The sequence below is a fragment of the Barbus barbus genome (genome assembly GCF_936440315.1).
Source record: "Barbus barbus genome assembly, chromosome: 50".
NCBI classification, from domain to species: Eukaryota; Metazoa; Chordata; class Actinopteri; order Cypriniformes; family Cyprinidae; genus Barbus; species Barbus barbus.
The window spans coordinates 14618019-14637568 of record NC_136728.1 but is presented as its reverse complement, the minus strand read 5'-3'; the positions used below and the strand labels follow the sequence as shown (position 1 = coordinate 14637568).

At 37.1% G+C, this 19550-nt stretch overlaps 2 protein-coding genes across 3 annotated transcripts; both read right to left on the bottom strand.

The window, feature by feature from the left end:
* Nucleotides 1-1339: 1339 nt before the first annotated feature.
* LOC306868021 (carbonic anhydrase 5B, mitochondrial-like) lies at nt 1340-9078 on the bottom strand. 2 transcript variants are annotated; one of them, XM_079413992.1, is made up of 7 exons: nt 8553-9078; nt 6161-6358; nt 5710-5828; nt 4925-5020; nt 4774-4836; nt 4446-4604; nt 1340-3853 (listed from the first exon to the last, which is right to left on the bottom strand). In XM_079413992.1, the coding sequence occupies exons 1-7, from the start codon at nt 8680-8682 to the stop codon at nt 3701-3703; spliced, it is 918 nt and encodes a 305-aa protein (XP_079270118.1). In that variant the 5' UTR covers nt 8683-9078; the 3' UTR covers nt 1340-3700. The 2 variants fall into 2 exon arrangements, with proteins under 2 accessions (XP_079270118.1, XP_079270119.1); XM_079413993.1 differs by lacking the exon at nt 8553-9078 and adding an exon at nt 6670-6824.
* Nucleotides 9079-9364: 286 nt separating this feature from the next.
* Nucleotides 9365-17736, bottom strand: LOC306868020 (SUMO-activating enzyme subunit 2-like). Its single transcript, XM_079413991.1, has 17 exons — nt 17479-17736; nt 16391-16474; nt 16061-16131; nt 15870-15934; nt 15682-15782; nt 15454-15575; nt 14652-14719; nt 14319-14440; nt 14122-14221; nt 13864-14015; nt 13042-13135; nt 12628-12740; nt 11668-11823; nt 11461-11557; nt 11261-11366; nt 11042-11181; nt 9365-10874 (listed from the first exon to the last, which is right to left on the bottom strand). Exons 1-17 carry the CDS (start codon nt 17698-17700, stop codon nt 10678-10680), a joined length of 2010 nt encoding a protein of 669 aa, XP_079270117.1. The 5' UTR covers nt 17701-17736; the 3' UTR covers nt 9365-10677.
* Between the last annotated feature and the right edge of the window lie 1814 nt (nt 17737-19550).

Genomic DNA, 19550 nt, shown 5'->3' with positions numbered 1-19550 from the left:
CAATCTCTGAAGACCTGGAGAGTATAATCCGCAGGGGGCAAGTGAGTTGTACTAATACTTATGAACTTCATGACCTGTTTTAAGGTTGTTCATCAAGGCATGTTTGAGAAAAACCTGCCACCTGCATTCCCTTTGCACATGCTCTCTCATTCACACATTTCTTACATTAGCCTCCCCATCACGAGAATTAAATTGTATTTATGGTATATGTTTGCTCAGCTTAAAGATAAAGGAGACAGCAGGTGATGTTTTATTTGATAAGTCATGGTTGCTGCTGTGTTGTGCCCTGATATTTAAGAGTTCAGCTTTCTTTCTCTATAGGAGAGAAGGGTGTAGGTGTCTCAGTACTCTGCTGCCACAAGGACTGGTTATCATTAAAAGTAGAAAACAATCAGCTCTCATCTGCAAGTGAAACTTTGGAGGGCCTGTTGGGTTTTGGACAAGATTTAATGTACATTTTCCCCCCAGTTTGTTTGATCTAAAGAGGAAAGCAACTGGATTGGAGTTCTGAGAAACATTTATAACCCATAGGTTCCTGTTTATAGAAAGCAAATAGGACTGAATGGAGTTTTCTTTTTGTCTAAGAATAACCTGCAAAAACACTGAAGAACAAAACCATAGTAGAGGAAGCAGCCTAATATTAGCAGCTTTCATCTGTGACTTCTATTCATTTATTGATGCCTGATCATCAGCTAAAGAGACCACAGAAGACATATCAGCGTCCACTATCCCTTGAGATACTCCAGTTGCATAACTTCTTTTATTGATCCCAACTGCAACCATCTCCAGCGTTTTTCAAAGAAGAAGTCTTGATTTGCTGCTCTTTAATCAATTCACCTATAGTTTGTTTTTCCTGTAGAGCTCAAAGAGCATGTTCCCAAATGCTCTCACACAATGATGGGAAACCATGGTGTGTTTGGGATACGCAAAAACTCAGTGTCTCATCCCATTTTTATAAGTCATGTAGCAAAGAACAACAAACATGGAACGGAATCTTTTTGAACCAAAACTCAATCCAGGTTCCCCGGCCTTTCTAAACACCCACACCCTGGCCTTATTCTCTGTCTCTTGTTTTTTAAGGTGCTGTCTAGCCCCAAATGTTATGAAACCGTTTCAGGTTTATTGCCTGGAATCTTCTTTACTCTTGGAGAAGATCAATAGATAACATGGTTATTAAAAAATATATTCAAAACATCTTTCACAAGGTAGCCTTTAACTTCACAGTGTAATTCTGCACTTAAAAAATAATACATAGAACTATATAATATTATATAACTACATAATGTTAAGCTACAAGGGTTTAAATAATCACAAAAATATTTCAGTCCACCCATAAAGAAGTATCTCAAATAAATGTTTTTATTATTCTTATCATTTAATTTTTACACATTAAAATGTTAATACACAACATGTCAGACAGCATGAATGAGAAGTTACACTGTGCATTTGTTGATGTTCACCTCTGGGTCTGTAGGCTCCCCCTCTGCTTAGTCCACCAAAACATGCACTTTTTAGTGTAGCTGATCCGGACCTAACCAGCACCTGGTGCAACAACACGTGCTGGGATGGGGCCTCCATAAACCTCCGGCACCACCCTCGTCCTGCTTAAATCCCTAGGGCACATGCTTGTGTCCGCCCAGAAGTAAAACAAAACTAAATCAACCAAAAATGGCCCAAATGTAAAAAGACTTCAGGGTCTAACAAAAATCCCACAAAACTAATAAAATACAGCGTTTGCATGCAACACAACATATTAAAAGACAAATTTATAAAAAGGCAGCATAAGTGACAGTTATGAAAATGACTTAAGATGATAAGTGAATGACGAGACTGTCTATAATTGATTTCCCTTAAAAATGGAAGGCCTCAAGCTACTTAAAAAGTCCAAAACCGAGACAAATCCTACCAAAAGTGTGGAGAGAAAAAAAATTACATATAAATCCATGTCCCTAATGCCAACCCATTACAGCACAAAGAGTCAGAATGTCACACAACCTCAAGCTATAATTCATCCACTGCATAATTTAAATTCAAACAACAAAAGGTGTCTTCACACACTCTTCAACTGTGCTTCAATGAGAAAACATTGTTCCAAGGCCTCCTGATGTGAAAGAATGTACACTATTCTGAGAGCAGCTATAAAGACTTGGGCAGGTGTAGGGAATGGATCCCAGTCTCCACGTAACCTAGTGTTTGTACAGTGCAAATCCAGCTTTCCAGTCTAGTTAGTATCACTCTGAATTTCAACCATGAACCCAATAGGGAGAAAACCAGGTGGCCCATTCAAACAAGAGGCCTCTTTGGGGACAGTTTATACAAGAACATTGTTATTCAGCCATCACAAAGAGACCAGCGCTTCTTGGCAATTATACAGCTGCATGCTGCACCTCCGTGAAACAACTGAACATTGACATTACTTCTCAACCATCTTCTAAGTATCTTAGTCTCATTTTAACTGTTTCATTCTTACTGACATTTACAGCGTGTTTAAAGGAAAATGGAATGCACCAAGATTAAACTATAACAATCAATTGGTCTTACTGTAGATCTCATTTCTACATTGCGCCTGGTCTCATGTGTGCCTCTAGTGGAGAAATTAAAGCACAAATGCTCGAAAAAGGAGGTCCCTCTTTCAAAGATATTTCATGACAGAGTGGAAAGCCACATCCAGGTGCTCCCAAATACATTTTACAAGACATTCTTACATAAAGACTATACACCGTTTCTGTTATTATTTTTTAAATCACTTACACTAAATACACTTTAAAGATCCACAGATGAACAGTTACGATCATGAGCTTAATGGATAAGAACAACAACGACTATAAGAGATTTGAACTGGAGGCACACGTTTTGCCGAAAGGCAATTATGGCCAACCACTTGTGCAGTTGATCAGATAACTGAGTACAATGAAAAAGGCACTAGTGATGATAATCTAGTCTATATAAATCTGAATTACACAGCAAGTACAGCAATGCATCTTCACTAAACAGCTGTGCACATTCATTTACTCCTCTTCCTTTCACACCTCTTAATGTCTAGTGCATCTTTCATAAAGACTATATTTTGTATTTACACTGCAATATTCAAATGTAGTCTTAAAATATTTCCAATTTTCCCGCTACATGTTTATTAGATATACTGAAAATACTTAAAATTATTTAACATCTAAAAACCAATCAAAAGTGAAAGTCATTGTGCAGTTTCAAGCATAAAAGAAATTCCCTCGCAGCAAACAAGATAAGTCTACCACTAAACTAAAACTACTAAACCCCCCCCCCCCCCCCCCCCATTTGCATTCTGTCAGTTATCCACGAGAGGGGGCTGTTTGTCCTCAAAAGTGGACACCCTTTGCTACTATATTGAAAGGAAGTGTGCGCGTTTCATATTGAAATTAGAATTTTCTGATTCTAGTATTATTTTCAAAACTTGTACAAATACAGCAAAATGACGATGAATTGCATGAACCTTTTGTCAGAGGAATAAACAGGCTCTTCAATAACTAAACTACATCTTTGTTGATCCCTTTCAATTAAATCTCTCCAATCTATACTTAAATGCCTGGTTGGAAACAGTGACATTTTTTTTTTAAATCCAGTTAAGACATTATGGATATCAGCAGTCCACAATAAAGACTGACGGATGAGTCTGTGCTTGTTTTGGAGGTTAAGATGTGAATTAGGTCACCGAGTTTTGTTGCTACTTCATAGAGGGAGCATCTTGGAGGAAGGGGGTGAAAGAAGAGCGGACAGTCCGTCCCTTCAAAGCCTGCTGAACGCGGAAGTTGTTGACCATACTTCTCTGCACCTGCTCTTCTGCCGATGTGAACAGCAAGCTTCGAAACACTGCCAACTGAGAAAAACAACAGAAGTAAATAAGTAAAGAAAGGTAGTAAAGGCATCGTTAAAATAGTCCATGTGACATCTGTGGTTCAAATGTAATTTTATGACGGTATGAGAATGCAAAAAAACAAAAATAATGATTTAATGCCACAAAATAATTACTTAATGCGTCGTGGTACGGTCATGAACGCGCATCTAAGACTGACACGGAAGAGAAGAGATTATTGAATAAAGTTGTTATTTTTGTTTTCTACACACACACACATTTTTTTCTCGTAGCTTCTAACTATTTTAATGGCATTCTTGCTACTTTTCTGGGCTTTGAATGTGGTAGTTGCATTGTTGTCTATGGAACACATGAGGGTGGGTACATTTTGGGTGAACTTATAATTGTGTAATTTATATTACAGCAGCAATTGTGTTGGCTTATGAAAGAAAGAAAATAAAAATACAGGAGGACACATTTGAACAAGTTGAAAAATAGTAATATGGAAAAAGCTGAGCTACTCTAACAAGATCAGTTGTACTGTTAAATTTACTATCAGGGAAAAATTTCCCCTTAATTTCCTATCTCGCATTCCCCAAACATATCAGCCTCCTACCTGATCATGACTGACTTCAATGTGCTGTTTCATCACCATCCATGTCACCGCCTCAGTAAGAGGAGGAGTGGTCAGAGAACCTGCATATGTCCAATAATCATCAATGTCCTCCGGGAGGAGACATGCAGGGTTGAACTTGGTGAACTCTACCACGCTATCCTGGATGGAAAAGGATGAGGATGTTACATAATGTGAAATTGTAAAACAAAATGTATGCAACAAGTTTATCCCTCATCCCACTGTTTCCTAAACATCACGCTCTGAGGTTCCTAATCTCACAACAAAGCCAAAGCTCAGTGTGTACGAAACATAATGTTTAACGCCTTACCTTGTGCCTGACTGCAGGCAAGGCATCCACCAGTTTCTGCAAACCCTCGTGTCTCTTTCCAATCTGTGAAAAACACAAATCAAATTTACTTTTTTTGGAAGCTTAAAGATCCAGGAAAAAGAAGTTTGATAATAATTACACACATCAGTACCTTCAGAAAGACCGCAATAACAGCTAGTCCATTCTCCTCAATAACAGCCTCCTCAAACAAACTGTACTTATCCGAGTTCCAGTGAACAAGATGAAGCTGTGAAGACAGAAAAAAATACACACCCATGATATGAAACTAATGAGCACATTTCCCATAATGCCTTTCATTTGGTTCAGGTTACTACAGTTGTTCATCCTGTTACAAAATCCTGCAGTTGGACATAGCTAGGTTTTGTGTTTTTGATGTACCGCAATGGTTTAAACCAGCACCCTTACAAATGGACAGAACTCCATTCATTCTGGAACATTTAGATTTAACCAAGGAGGTGGAAATGAAACCACTTTATGCAACACAGGATACATTTACAGGACTGAAATTTGAGCTGTTACACACACACACACACACATTCAGAGACAAATCAGTAGAGCTAAAGGACTGTTGAGAGCATAAAAAGGTCACATTCTCACCAACGCCAACAAAGGCAAACTTGGCTTTTCGGCACAGTACAGTCACTCACACATGTCTCCTTATGTAATTAGCTCTGAGTTAAAGCAGTACAGTGTACTTGTCTTGGGTTAGTGCCACATATTCATCGAGGTGACTATCTTACAATAGAAAAAGCAGGTCATTCCTAATGGTAAAGTCTCCTACGTTACAGAGAATCTCTGCCAGTGTCGCAAGAGAGAAATACTTCCTTATAGTAAAAAACCACACACAGATGGCTCAAAAAGATAAGTAATGGAGAGATTTTGTGTTCATCATTGTTACATAAGTACTAATAATACCTCAGCAGGGTAAAGGCGGTGGTCTATGGAGTGTTCAGAGCCCCAGGCGTTGTTCTCCCCCCAGTGAAAATGAAACTGACACAGTCTGAACTGATCCTCCAGAGGTCCTCCTTTCAGAGCTAAAAGAGATTCATGTGAGTTTACAGTTTCCTCAAACCACAGAAAAAAAGCTTACTTGTTCATTTCAGGCAGAGTTATTAGACAATAATACAATTAAAAACAAAATGTTTTTGTTGTGTCCTACTTGGACAAAGTTAACGAATATTATTTTGTACCATAATGTACCATACTCAGTAAGCAGAGTCTTCACCAAAGTAATATAGTTCCAAGTTTTACTATTGTAAAACCAGAATCAGTTAACATGGGATCTTCTTCTTTCAGAACATTTTTTGTCCCAACTATGGATGATTTTTTTTTTTTTTTTGGTATTAAGACAATGAAGGTAACTTACTGGATTTGTCAGTGGTGTCGTCATACTCAACCAGAAAAGAGTAGCCATTATTCCAGATCTGCTGGCAGGTCCTTGGGTCATATTGTACCTTCAGAGGTCTGAGTTGTGGATCGAACATGCTTTTACGCACCACAATGTCAATAGGCGACTGGCGATCTCCACCAGGAATGGACAGTGGCTCCTGCCACATTGGATGCACTGGGAAGAAAATGACCAGTCAGGACAAGGAAACAAATAAAACTAGGTCTGTATGTAAAACCTATCATCTAGGCAGCATTTCAACCCTCAAAAAATGTGTAAATGCAAGCATGATGCCCCAAAATGCTAAGTAGGCAGAAAGCCAGCTTTTTAAAAAGTCTAAAAAATATATATTTATAAAAAAAATACAACATTTCAAAAACGTTATGCTGGCTTTTACAACCAATATGACATCATACACCTATATTCCTTACCAAAACACAGAATACATACTAGATAGACAGACGGACAGACAGAACACATAAACCTACATTTTATGGCACAAAGTGCAGCCTCATGCGTTGAGTTACACATTTGTTCTGAAATTAAATGCTTAAAATCCAAACAGAAAAAAAGCAGCAAAAAGAAACCCAAAGCAGCATAAAAAGCCGACGAGCCGTCCTTCTGGAGTATATTAGAGAACTGAAAGTCGAGAAGAAAATATGCTTCCTTCTGTGACTCGATGATTCAAAAAAATGGAAAAAAAAAACTGACGTGGAATGTCAGGGAAAAAGTGACTGTAGAGTTCAACAGGAAGACGGTCAGCACAGTTTTATGCCACCTTTATGAATAGACATTCCCTTGAGAATGTTATAGGCGATCCTTGTGCAAACATAGAAGAGCTCCTTTATGCAGCTAGAAGCTCGTCTTACACAATAACTGCTTAGATTGTGGTCACATGCTCTAGATTCTACAAAAGGAGTTGAATTAAAACAGCCAGAGAATGTGTCCAACTGCCTTTCATGAGATTAAAATGGCCTTTACTATAATTCCTGTCAGCCATTTAAGTGGTCTAGCAAAGAGGGATTACAACCGTGCTGACCCATTTTACGGAAAGCAAACACAGCATGGGTTCTTCTAACTATAACTCTGTTATAAAATATCAAAAGACATACTCATTTAAGCTTAGTCTTTGATTAAATGTCCAACGTTTGTAATAAACTTGATATTTACCCTGTTATTTTCTATCCCAAAACCATAACTGACAGACCACATTCACTGAAATTATTTTAATTTTTCCTTTGTTAATGTTTACTCATTTTAACAAATAGGTTAATTGTATGTAAACTTTACTTAAGCTTTATTTGTCCTTTGCTTTATGTGGCTTTCAATGTGAAGTTTAAACAATTAAAATCGGAAAGACTGGCTTTATTTTTTGATAAACAAATCTGGTTTAGATAAGATAAGGTCTACACAATATAAATTACAGCTATAAGCTACTGCTAATCACACAGTAAAGATAGGAGTATAAATAACAGTTATATTAATATACAAGAACATGACATTGATTATTCTTGCATGCAAACCTCTTATATAGCATGATTACGAAGAATTATGAAATCTAAGTTTATAAATAACTACTCCCTCTGAGTGAGAACTTAGTTTAGCCTACATTTACAACCTTGTTACCCACTCATTCTTGCAAAAATTTTGCAAGAATGAGTATTTGATGTACTGAAAAAGCAAGAAAAGCACTTTACATTTTAAAAGTTTTAGGCCCTATTTAAATTGCTGCTTGGTTTGCTTAATAGTAACTATTAAAAACAAATCAACAAAAGACACTCATACTTACTAAAAATGTATCAAAGTTCATTTTTTTTTCAAAAAAGCTCTTATGGAGGGGAAAAAACGGTTTTATTTTCCCTTTAATGAAATATACTCTGTCTCATGTGACTTTTATTGCGTCTTCAAGGCCGTTTATAATGAATGTTTTCAAGACATCATATGGTTCGTATCTCTCATGGGCGGGGCATGTGAAACATCTAAAACACGGAGTAAACAAATGGGATTATTACATACATCCTTAACACTCAAGGTTCATTTACCACCAAAACATGATAAACTACTGCAGCCTCCTGATACATTCAATGCAGTGATCATTTCCCGCCGTGTTTCATGTAAACATTCCATTTCACGCAAAACCCGGAAGTCATTCAGGAAGGCGTTTATGCTGATAATAAACATACATACTGTGACCGCATAATCATCAACCCTGTCATAAAAGACATTACAATATCTGTAATAAACCCTAGTGGTGTAAATAGTGCACAGATACTCCAACAAAAAGACCACTCACCAAAACAAGGTGGTGGGATTTCTATCATGACACAAACCAAAAAAATGTTACAGCAAAAAAAATAAAAAATGCACTAACCTTGACTGAGAGCTAATTTGCTGGAGCATGCAGATAAGTTACATGCCCGAGATGGTATCCTGACATGCTTCACCAGCTGCCTGTGGATCTGCCGCCCGAGAGGCGCGACGATCGCGGTCAGTGTCACCATGATGTTTGCCGTTTACTTTAATAACCTAATAATTAATTATATAGGACTAAAACCTGCCTGAGTTAAGACTCGTATTAAACCCCAAAACTTGATTAATCGTAGGCGTCCCGCCACGGCTTGTGAAATATTCCCCTTTCGCGTGCGCTCTCGTGCCCAACTTGTACCAACAACACCCAACTCGCTCTCGCGCTGCTTAACAACACCCACCAAACTCCGAGCGGAGATCTAGATGTTTCCAATTGTGTGGGTCGAACGAAACTGTTATTGTTTGTAGTCAAGACAACAGGACGAAAATGACGCGCATGCAGACGGACAGGTTTAAACATCCCAGTAAAAGAGATAAAATGGAGGACTCCGTCCAGTTTGAGGGGGTCCAGCCTCAATCCAATCAGCTTCATCCACTGAGGGGCGTTAGGGCTTAATTATATGCAGAGGAGGGACGAGACAGGACACGAGGAAATGTCACACAAGACTTATTTAAGGAATTTGTTTACAATATTGTTACCTATTTGTATATGTAAACTGGGTAATAATGGTAACCATTATTTAGTGGAAAATATTATATATATATACACACACACACAAAATTGTCGCCATTATTACCCAGTTTATATACTATTTTTTTGTTTATGAATCGGTTCACATAAAATTTAATTTTATCGGTTATTAAGACGAGTGATGTAAATGATTTTAATATAATTTATTGTAAATGCAAATTACATTTAGGCTCTACATTAAGTTTATGACAAACTGAACCGGGATAGATGATTATAAAGAAATACAAACACCATTATTAAGAAAACCTATCGGAATAATAATTATACGTGTGTGTGTGTGTATAAGGTGAGTTCAGAACAAAACCGGTTCATGAAAAAAACGACCCATAGTTTAAACCATAGTGGACACATTCTGTCCCATAATGATGCATCTCAATAACCAGTGTACCACTCAACGGCCATTCATTGTAAGCGAGACGCATTTACTTTCTGCATTTTCATCGTTTGCGAAATGAAAATTGGACACAAGATTGTATTAATTCCTTCTCTGTAGATTTTTCTGCAGTGAAAACATAGTATTTGCTCATATCACACTGAAAAAAAACATCTTGACCAAATAATAAAATGTTAGTTTCCTGCAAAATTTGCAACTAATGACAAAAACATTTGCATTTCAGTTGACGTGCCAACTAGAGGAAGGGTTAACGTGTCATGTAGCATCTTAGATGAACTCTACTGACAACAAATACCACGTGAACGGTGGACTCTGGCATCTGCGTGAAAACAGAATGTTCTTACGTCAAACATTCTAATGTAAACAAAGTGCAATTAGGACATTGTACCCTTTCAAGACCAGGCTTTCATGGTAAATAAACGTTAAATGAGATGATTCCCTAGTTTATTCAGCTGCTCAGTTTAGTCAGTAAATGAGGAATGGGCTCATTTATACTACCCGAGTAAAGACTAAACTTAGAAGAATGAAACAAAGATGTAAATAGTTGTCTAAGTGTATTTTCTTGAAGTCACAATATTTTTCATTGTGGTTCTAAAGCAATGCAACAGAAGACATACCACCCTTCATACAGTAATGCATGGTTACTGTAAAATGATTTGGTGATCAGAAATATTACTAAGGTTGTCAACAAAACAACCTGTAATAAATATGGAATATGATTTAAGATGAAAAAAAAAATGCATCGAAATACCATGAGCACTTTTGTCAGCCTTTCGAAAACACTGCAAAATACAAGGACACACGCATTGTAAAAAATACAAAGTTGAAAAGCATTTTATCCATCGAGGAAAATCTAACCGAGTGTAGTTCATAACTCAGCCGTTTTCTGTTCCCAAAAAACAAAGGACAGAAGGAAAAGACGACATCCATTGAGCTTGAACCATATTGTACAGATATATTTACATGTTTGGTAAGAGAAACCGTACAAAAATTCAACTGGAGGAAAATCCTCTATTGTGGGCAGGTGAAATCTTGTGAATGATGCTAGTCTAGAGCGATGATGTCTTCATCATCATCAGTCGGCTGCTGGTCGAGGCGTTTACGCTTAGACGCAGCATCATCCGTATCAGCGTCATGATGCTTCCTCTTGCGGTTACTAGACTCCTGAGAAGCTTCCATGGTGCTCGAGGACGGTTCTTCATCTGAGTCTACGATGAGGACGTCATCGTCCTCTGCAGCTGCTGTAAACACAAGAAAAGTACATGAATTAAATGCAATGAAACTTTCTCACCCGTAAAATACAAAATGAGATGTTTAGCCAGAATGTCCAAGCTGCTCATTCCCAATTTTAAGGTGAACTATTTATTTTAAAGACTGATGTTTTGCAGGCAATCCATGTTGTTCTTACCTTTAGATGAGGTAGACGGCTGGGCAGAATCTTTGTTACCGTTGGCAATGTTTTTCCCTTCATCCGGGGCACTTGGTGCAGGTGCCTTATCTGGGGCGTCACCCACTACTTCAAACTCAACGTCCTTTTCCAATTCCTCGCTGCAATAAATGCAACATACATTTTAATATTCAAGGAACCCAAAGTATCATCCTCTTAGCTAAATGAAGCCACACTGACCTGTGAATTACATTGACTAGAAGAGTGTAATCCTGTAGGAAATCATCTGCTTGAAGGCGGCTCCCATTCCGAATCCCAAAGTCGGACAAAAACTTGTTATTGTTTGCTGCAGAGAAACAGAGAGAGCAACACATTAAAACAAAGCTCAGAGTATGTTACTATAGAGAAAGATGCCCTCTAGAGGCTGACTTAATTCACACCTTCGGTCTCTCCTTCCTCTGAAGAGATGAGGATTGTTCCTTTTCCATCCTCAATTTGCACGTCTGGTGCCACCATGCCAAACTTCTCCTTCAGTATCTGAAAAAGCAACACCATAAATGAATGCTCAAACGTTCAAATCCAGACTTGAATCTCTTGGGAGATCACACAAAGATCAAGGCTGTTGGATTGAAATAAATTACTGGTACCTTGTCCTGAAGAGCTTGCACAATGGTCTTGTGCACATTAAGTTTGACTGTGACCTCAGGTTTGCTGGCACACACGTAACAGTTAGTATTGGGGCGGTCCAGTGCACATGGTACGAGAAGCTTTTTCCTGGGGTTTGGCTGCTTATTCAGGAAGATCTTTAAAAAAAAAAAAAAAAAAAAACACAACAACATAGGAATAAGGCCATGGGCCACAGGAATGAGGAAGAAATAGGAAGTATGCAAGAGTAGCCACGTTTCCATTAACCTTCAAATTGCGCAAATTGAAGTTGTGAATTTAAAATAAGCCCAACAGTTACACACAACTTTCCCAAAAGTCCCGTGTTATCGCAAAAATTTTTTACGCATGAATGAGGTGTTTTTCAGGCAATTCAGAAAAGGAATAGATCGCAAAACTACAATTGAAATTTTTTCATATTAACAGGTCACCTGGCGTACACAAGTCACTTGATTCTTTAAAGGGGTCATATGATGTTGCTAAAAATAACATTATTTTGTCTATTTGGTGTAATGCAATGTGTTTGTGGTTTAAGGTTAAAAAAAAATATTTTCCACATACTGTACATTATTGTTGTTCCTCTATGCTCTGCCTTTCTGAAACACGTCGATTTTTACAAAGCTCATCATTCTGAGAAGCGATGTGTGGTCTTAATGCTCACTTGAACACTTGGGCCAAATACAGGAAATATGTCATGTAAGTAGACAAGTGCAAAGACCACAACTGCAAGTATTTTGACAAGCCCTATAGCTCCCACCTATACCACTTGACAAGACTTTCAAAAACAGGCTAAGGTCAAATAAGGTCTTTACAACAAAAACTACTGCTGAGATGTAATTGCCTTAAACCAAGTGAGAAAAAATACAGAGATGTGTTAGATTAGATAGGATAGGATGATGCAATTCGGGTTTCAAAGCGTCAAAGGAGAAACACTGCAAGTTTACCGTGCGACACTGGTCGAAGTCTGAGTTGAGAATCTTCAGCGCCTCCAGAACAATGAGACCAGCAATGACGGCATTAGTGGTGGCTATTGCTGGAATGATGTTACCTGCCATGGCTAGATGAGAAGGCAACATAGTTTAAAGCCATTCAATTCAGGACCAACTTTTTTTTTTAAACAACTGATTATGAAGTACTGTATGTTGTTTATTGTTTTAAAGCCAAGGCTATAACACATTGACAACTTGAAGTTGAGTTCTTGGTAAATAAAGCATTAAAAATATATTATTAAGCCAAAAATGACAATTTAAAGGCAGAAAATACTGTTTATATAATTTTAGATCATACTGTTAAACACCAACTAAAAAGACAATTTTGAATAATTTAAGTCAAGGCAATACAGCCATCCAAACACTTACATTTAACATCAAAGCGGCTTTTCATGTTCATGCTGAAGACGTTCATGCGCAAGTTTGCGGCTGCTGTTACAAAGTCCATGGCTGGAGGATCATCCTGAAAACAGCAGCACAAATAAAGTGAGTTCACACTGAACATCACTATTTTTTCTCTACTTTTCCCCCAAAATTCTTTGATAAATAGAAATTTCAAAAGAACTGCAATTATTTTAAATAAAAATAATTTGTAACATTAGAAATGTCTTTGCCACTTTATCAATGTGTCCTTGCTAAATAAGTATCAATTAAAAATAATTATATTAATTAATTACATTACAGTATGAGACAAAATGAAGGTACAGTGGTGGCCAAAATTGTTAGAATCTGAAAATATTGACCTTATTTCATTTCATAACGTTCATGAAACATGCAGATGGTTGCTATGAGCACAACAAATATCAGATGAAGCGAGCTGTACTGTTTTTATCCACTTGTAACTTTAATATTTAGTTTGTCCACATTTTACAATAACAGCAGCACATCTCTCTGGCATAGTGTCAACACTAATGCTATCCCATGCCTTCTGCAACTCAAGCCTTTGAATGTACAATAGATCTGTCCAGTCTGTTATTTTCCAACTCGCACCAAATTTGCTCGATGGGGTTCAGGTACAGACTTGGAGGGTGTCAGTCCATAATTTTTCGGCAATAGTTAGTTTTAAGGGTATTGTAATAGCCAATTCAACAAAAACAACTGAAACCTCTTGAATATGCCAAGTGTTCTAACAATTTTGGCCACCACTGTATAAACTGTATATCGGACATTGCTTGTCTTTTGAGTTCTCACCTTGTCCCAGACTAGCTCTGCACCCTCCCCCTTCTCCATCAGCTGAGATCGGAGTGTTTCTACACTGCGGTGGAAGAGCTGAGCGTAACCCTGAACACCCAACACATGCTGGTCCTTCAGACCTGTGCCACAGGCCTCCTCCTGAGAAGATTCTGTCACACACACACACACACACACACCACAGCCTCATTAACGTCTTTTAAACAGAATTACTTATGTCTGTTTATATAACGAGATAATTCCAGAATAAATACACACCAATTTGCTGGATTTCAGTCCAGTCTAGAGGTAATGGGGCTTTTCTCTTTTTCCACAACTTATCCATGGTCAACAGATACATGATGTCATCTTTAAAAAGCTGAAAGGAAGCACAAGATGATCACTTTTTCTAAAAGACTATCTAACAGAACAGCCTGGATAATGAAGTAATGTCAGGTATGTAACAGAACTTGCACCTTGTTGAAGAGTTTAACAGGATCGTAACCTGTGGACCGAGCCCACTCTTTAGTAGACACTCGTTTGATGTCTCCATCCTGATTAGAGGCTGTAGCTCTGGCTTCTGCATCTGCAGGGTTCCCTGTAGTCAATAAATATCCCAGAAACATGTTGTCATCAAAAGGTCCCAATTCAAACTTGCAGTATACTTGACAGAACAAAATTCCATTCATAAATAAAAGGTAGTTTACGCCTTTGAAAACCAAATCACACATGCATTTTTCATCCAAGCACCTTAAAGAATGTCGACCACTGAAGTAGTAAGAAGTTGTTGTACATGTGTGAATACTCACAAGCAGCCTCAGGGTCAGCTGTGTCGGGCGATACCTCCTGATCCGCATCCTCCTCGCCAAAAAGCTGACTATGGAGGCAAATCAATATGATATGTCAGCAGAGGACAATAATTGAATTAGCTCTCAAAATCAAGCTAATCGCATTCATACACCATTTCATTTGATAAAACTATCATCAAAGAGGCAGAGAAACTCAAAGTTCTTTATTACAACCCGACAAAATAAAAATGCTGTAAAGAAACAATGACAACAAAAAAAACAAAAAGTACTATCGTACAGCAGGAAGTACTTCTCAAAGTAATACTAACAATATTCAGGGCTAGCCGATTTTTCCAGCGTGGGTTATTGCGTTCCCCTCGGTTCGTTCACCGTGGGACCCCCTGGTGCGACCGTACCAGTTGCACCGACCAAAGGACGCTATTCATGCAGAACGTGCTTTTGTGTTGACAAAGATGCGACGGGGGCAGTGGAATAGGAAAGAATGCAAGAACAGTTGAACTTCATTTAACTTAAGCGCCGCGCTTTTATAATGCTACAACACCCTGGTAATGTTTCCGAAGTAATTAAACTTACACCTTCACAATAATTACAGAAACGCTGCATTACAAGGGTAATTCATACACGCACAGTCACTAATTCACACCTGTGAATTTTCCCTTACATACAGTATTGTTTGTGCAAAGTGCATTAAAATTTTAAACAATACGACATCCTTGAACATGGAAAACAATATAAATGACAATTTCAGAACTAAGCCAAGTTTAATTACATTCAAGGAGACGTAGTAGTGTAGAAAACTTACTTGAAGAGATATTTGGCCCACACGATGCAGTGAATGGGTTCCGAGGGCGTGTTGCGAATGGTGCAACCTGGGAAGGTTTTCTGAGTAGGTTTAGGCTGGCACTCGTAGCATTCAGTCTGACCCTGGAATTTGGAAATTTACAAAATGTGAATGCCAACAGCGTGACTTTGAGATGAATACAGAAACATGTGCCAAAAAAAAGTTGTTGATTTAATAGAAGAGCTTTGCCTTCTTGATAACTGTGACTTGTCCCAGATAGCCAGCTGTGCCGCTCTCAATGAGGGGAATGTCAGCAGCCAAACACATCCTATTTACATGATTCCTGGCCGCTGCAAGGACAACAGAAAAGACACATTTAGATGGATATTTTAAAAAGGTAGTGTTCCTTCTACCAAAGTCTGCTGAAAAATTCATACCTCTGTTGTCCAAAGCATTCATGACAAGCTGGAAATTTCGGAAGAATTCCACATTGTACTCTGGGCTGCAAAGCAAAATTGAACATCAAATTTTTTTTACCTATAATTAGTGCTTTATATAGTATCCACAGACAAATTGTCTTTTGAAATGCACTATGTCTTTATCTTGGTAATAATGTAACTGGACTCACTTCATGATGCTGTCATGGTAGGCAGTGATGTTCGCAGATGGGCAAAACCGTAGCACGCTCTCCTTGGCGACCTGAAACATGCTAATAAGTCAATGTCTGATGCAGATTTGAGCTGAACTTTCATGGCGAGAAAAGTTTATAACAAATTATAATAGGCTTTTAATTTATTTTCACTAAAAACCCTAAAACCTTTATCTGGCTTAAAAATCTCTTCAAACGATTTAACTGATTAAAATTAAAATTCTCACACGGTTAAAACAACACAATCTAATAAAACATGCTTCAGAAATAAAGGGGTTTAGACATGTTGAAGTCAGTTATAGCATTTACCTGAGCTTTAGACTTTCCAACATGTTTCTTCTGAAACAGGAACTGTCTGTTAAGGTTGCTGACATCAATGGTGTCCAGGTCAATCTGAAAATGAGGATAATTTAAAAAAAACATGAGAGGATATTCAAAGAAATAAAAAAACACTACACTATTGCAATCATTAAAGATAGTGCAAAACCATTATATCACAATGCATTTTATATGTACAGTAATTCTCTACACCTAAAACGACATAAAAAGTTGTAAATTAAATAATGTGTTAAGTCATTATTCAGTAACTAAAATCACTTGCCAATTTCTGTATTGTTTAATATAGTTCTCAGTTTTATTATTACTTAAATTTAATTTATTTTAAGCATGCATTTTAAAGCCATCATAGAACACCCTAAAAAAATTGACTGTGTGCCACTTAATTGCATAAATAAAAACACGGATAATCATCAACATCATCATCTTTGCAGGAGATAAATGCTTCAATATTAATTAAGTGAGGGATTTTATCACTTTATGCTTCTTATATTTGTCAGATTACAATTTAACCTCAATCCTGTTACCAAAACTTCGTACACTGACTAAACCATCTTACTGAAAACTGTATATGCTATATGTAGAAATACCTGCATTGAATTTTCTTGCTAATAAACAGCTTGTAGTTTCATAACCTTGTGTTCAAGATTAATAATGGCTAAAACTACAATAATATCAATCCTGTTCATCAAGCATAGATATAGTAGCCGTATCACAACAAACATTACTGACGACGGCAAGATGCTGTTTTATCAAAACTAAATATAATCTGGTTTAGAATGTTCATTTTAGAAGTTACTCTTTTCGAAAACGCACTTATTTCGCGGAACCGTAACTACGGTAATTCGGGTAAAGCGTGACCACAATGGTCTGTTTTCAAGGGACATTGTATCGCACAGAACATGGTGCGAAAGGCATTGCGTTCCTAAAAATCGTACTGTAACGCACAATGCATATAGGTCAAAACTCTCAATTTCATTTCAGGATGTTGTAAGCGAAGATCTGTGATAATGGGGCCTGATTCATGCAGCACAAAGAGAGTCCGCCTTCCTCCAGCTTACCACTTCTATATTCTTAAAGCCGGTGAGCACCAGGTTTTTCAGCAGCTCGCAGCCGATGCCTCCCGCGCCGACCACCAGCACCCGGCAGGAGGACAGGGAGTCGGCGAGCTCTTTTCGGAGAGGTCCCACCAGTTGTGCCATTGTCAGCTCGGCGTTTCGGCGGCGCGGACAAGCAGCGGTTTGATCCTGCGTGGAGGGAAGAGTCTCGCGGCGAGTGCGCATGCGCAGAGAATGAACGCGCAGCTTGTTTAACTCGCGACCTCTGTTGGTGCGGCTGAGCTGCAGACTAGACCACTGCCGAGATACAACGAATAACTCCGAAATAAATATAGAGCGAAATATTTGCACAATTAAATCAGGGAAACACTTTGTAAAAAGGTCCAATTTGTTTTAATTTGTGAATGTATTAGCTAACATGACCTACAATGGCTAATAGGCCTAGGCCATATTTTAAAGCAGTTATTTAAATGAAATTGTTTATTCATTTTAGTAAATTAATATTTAAAAAAATAATAATGTTGACATATATAACAATTTTGATTTTAAAAAATGTAATTTAGTAGGCTAAATGTTGAAATTAACAGTGACTAATAATCATTTTTAATATTGCATTACTTTTGATGGATGCAGCAGTTATGTATTTATTATTTAAATAGATGAAAATACTTTATATTAAATAACAATAGACAGAAATAAAAATAAACAAATAATATAATGATTAAATGTTGATTCAATGATTTAGCAATTTACAAAAACATTACACCCTTAAAAACTGAATGCAAACGTGTATAAACAGCCCACGACTCTCATTTTCATTTCAGGTTATTATAATTGAGGTCGGTGATAATGGGGCCTGATTCATCCAGCACAAAGAGAGTTTGCCTTCCTCCAACAGCAATTTTCAATCAATAATTATAGATTTTTTAAAAAACTAATAAAAAAAACAGTAATTAAAATGAAAATGAAAAAATATATAATTCTGTATTTTCGATATTGCATTATTTGTAATGGCTTAATTAGTTTGTGTGTTTGTTTATTTAGACGAAATAGAATAGGAATATAATTAAAATTAATAACCTATATTAATTCTAGCACTCTCTATTCTAATTCTATTTTATCTATCTGTCTTCTTTTTATTTAAACACACACACACACACATTTGACCCTCTATCAATTGCACAATTATTCTCTAACTGCTAGCTTTTCTTGAAAAACTAACACTAACTTTCTTTTTTCTATTCTATCTACTTGTTTCTTATATATATATATATATATATATATATATATATAAACAAATAAAAAAAACACTAGGTTTCTTTTTCTATATTCTATCTACTCATTTCTTTAAAAATAAATAAATAAAAACCTTGCTAGGCTAACCAAGACTTATCATTGCACTTGCATGTTGTTGCTCTTTTGTTGGTTTTGGTTGGTTCTAATGTCCTCATTTGTAAGTCGCTTTGGATAAAAGCGTCTGCTAAATGACTAAATGTAATGTAAATGTAATAAAGTAATAAATGAATATTTGTACATTTGTGTGTGTGTATAGATATATATATACTGTACAGCATATATATACTATACTGTACATATATACGTTCATATATAGAGCCTACATCCAAAATTGCTGTGTAATAATTGCATTTTCACTATTTGTAGTGAATGAAGGGAGTGCAAACTTTAAGACCATAATTGCTGTGCAGTAAATATCCACCGCAGAACAGTTGTGAAACGTAGGTGAAAGTTTCAGAGGGGTGTTTTTCTCAGAATAAGGATGGTCTTGATCTATGTGTCTTTTCCAGTTAACTGAACTGCCAGTTCTGCTCTTATGGCAAACATTTTAAACCAATTCTTTAAGAGGAATTTAATACAAAACACTCAAAATGGATGTAGATTAAGTGGATGCCTTTGTACTGCAATTATATAAAGAAACTTTTAAATCACTTCATGCTGAAAGTCGAGTAGTATGTGTGACTAATAAGGGTTTGATCATATTATATATAACACTATGTATACCTCACATCAAGTTGAGTCACACTTCACACTTACAAAGCAAGTTAACGTTTCTCAAG

Coding starts and splice junctions, on each gene's coding strand:
- LOC306868021 (XM_079413992.1), bottom strand. CDS start 8,682: ATGGTGACACTGACCGCGATCGTCGCGCCTCTCGGGCGGCAGATCCAC. Junction 6,359..8,552: donor CAAATTAGCTCTCAGTCAAG/GTTAGTGCATTT, acceptor TTTTCTTCCCAG/TGCATCCAATGTGGCAGGAG. Junction 4,605..4,773: donor TGCCTGCAGTCAGGCACAAG/GTAAGGCGTTAA, acceptor TTTTCCATCCAG/GATAGCGTGGTAGAGTTCAC.
- LOC306868020 (XM_079413991.1), bottom strand. CDS start 17,700: ATGCGCACTCGCCGCGAGACTCTTCCCTCCACGCAGGATCAAACCGCT. Junction 16,132..16,390: donor TTGGAAAGTCTAAAGCTCAG/GTAAATGCTATA, acceptor AGCATGTTTCAG/GTCGCCAAGGAGAGCGTGCT. Junction 13,136..13,863: donor CAGAGCTAGTCTGGGACAAG/GTGAGAACTCAA, acceptor TGCTGTTTTCAG/GATGATCCTCCAGCCATGGA.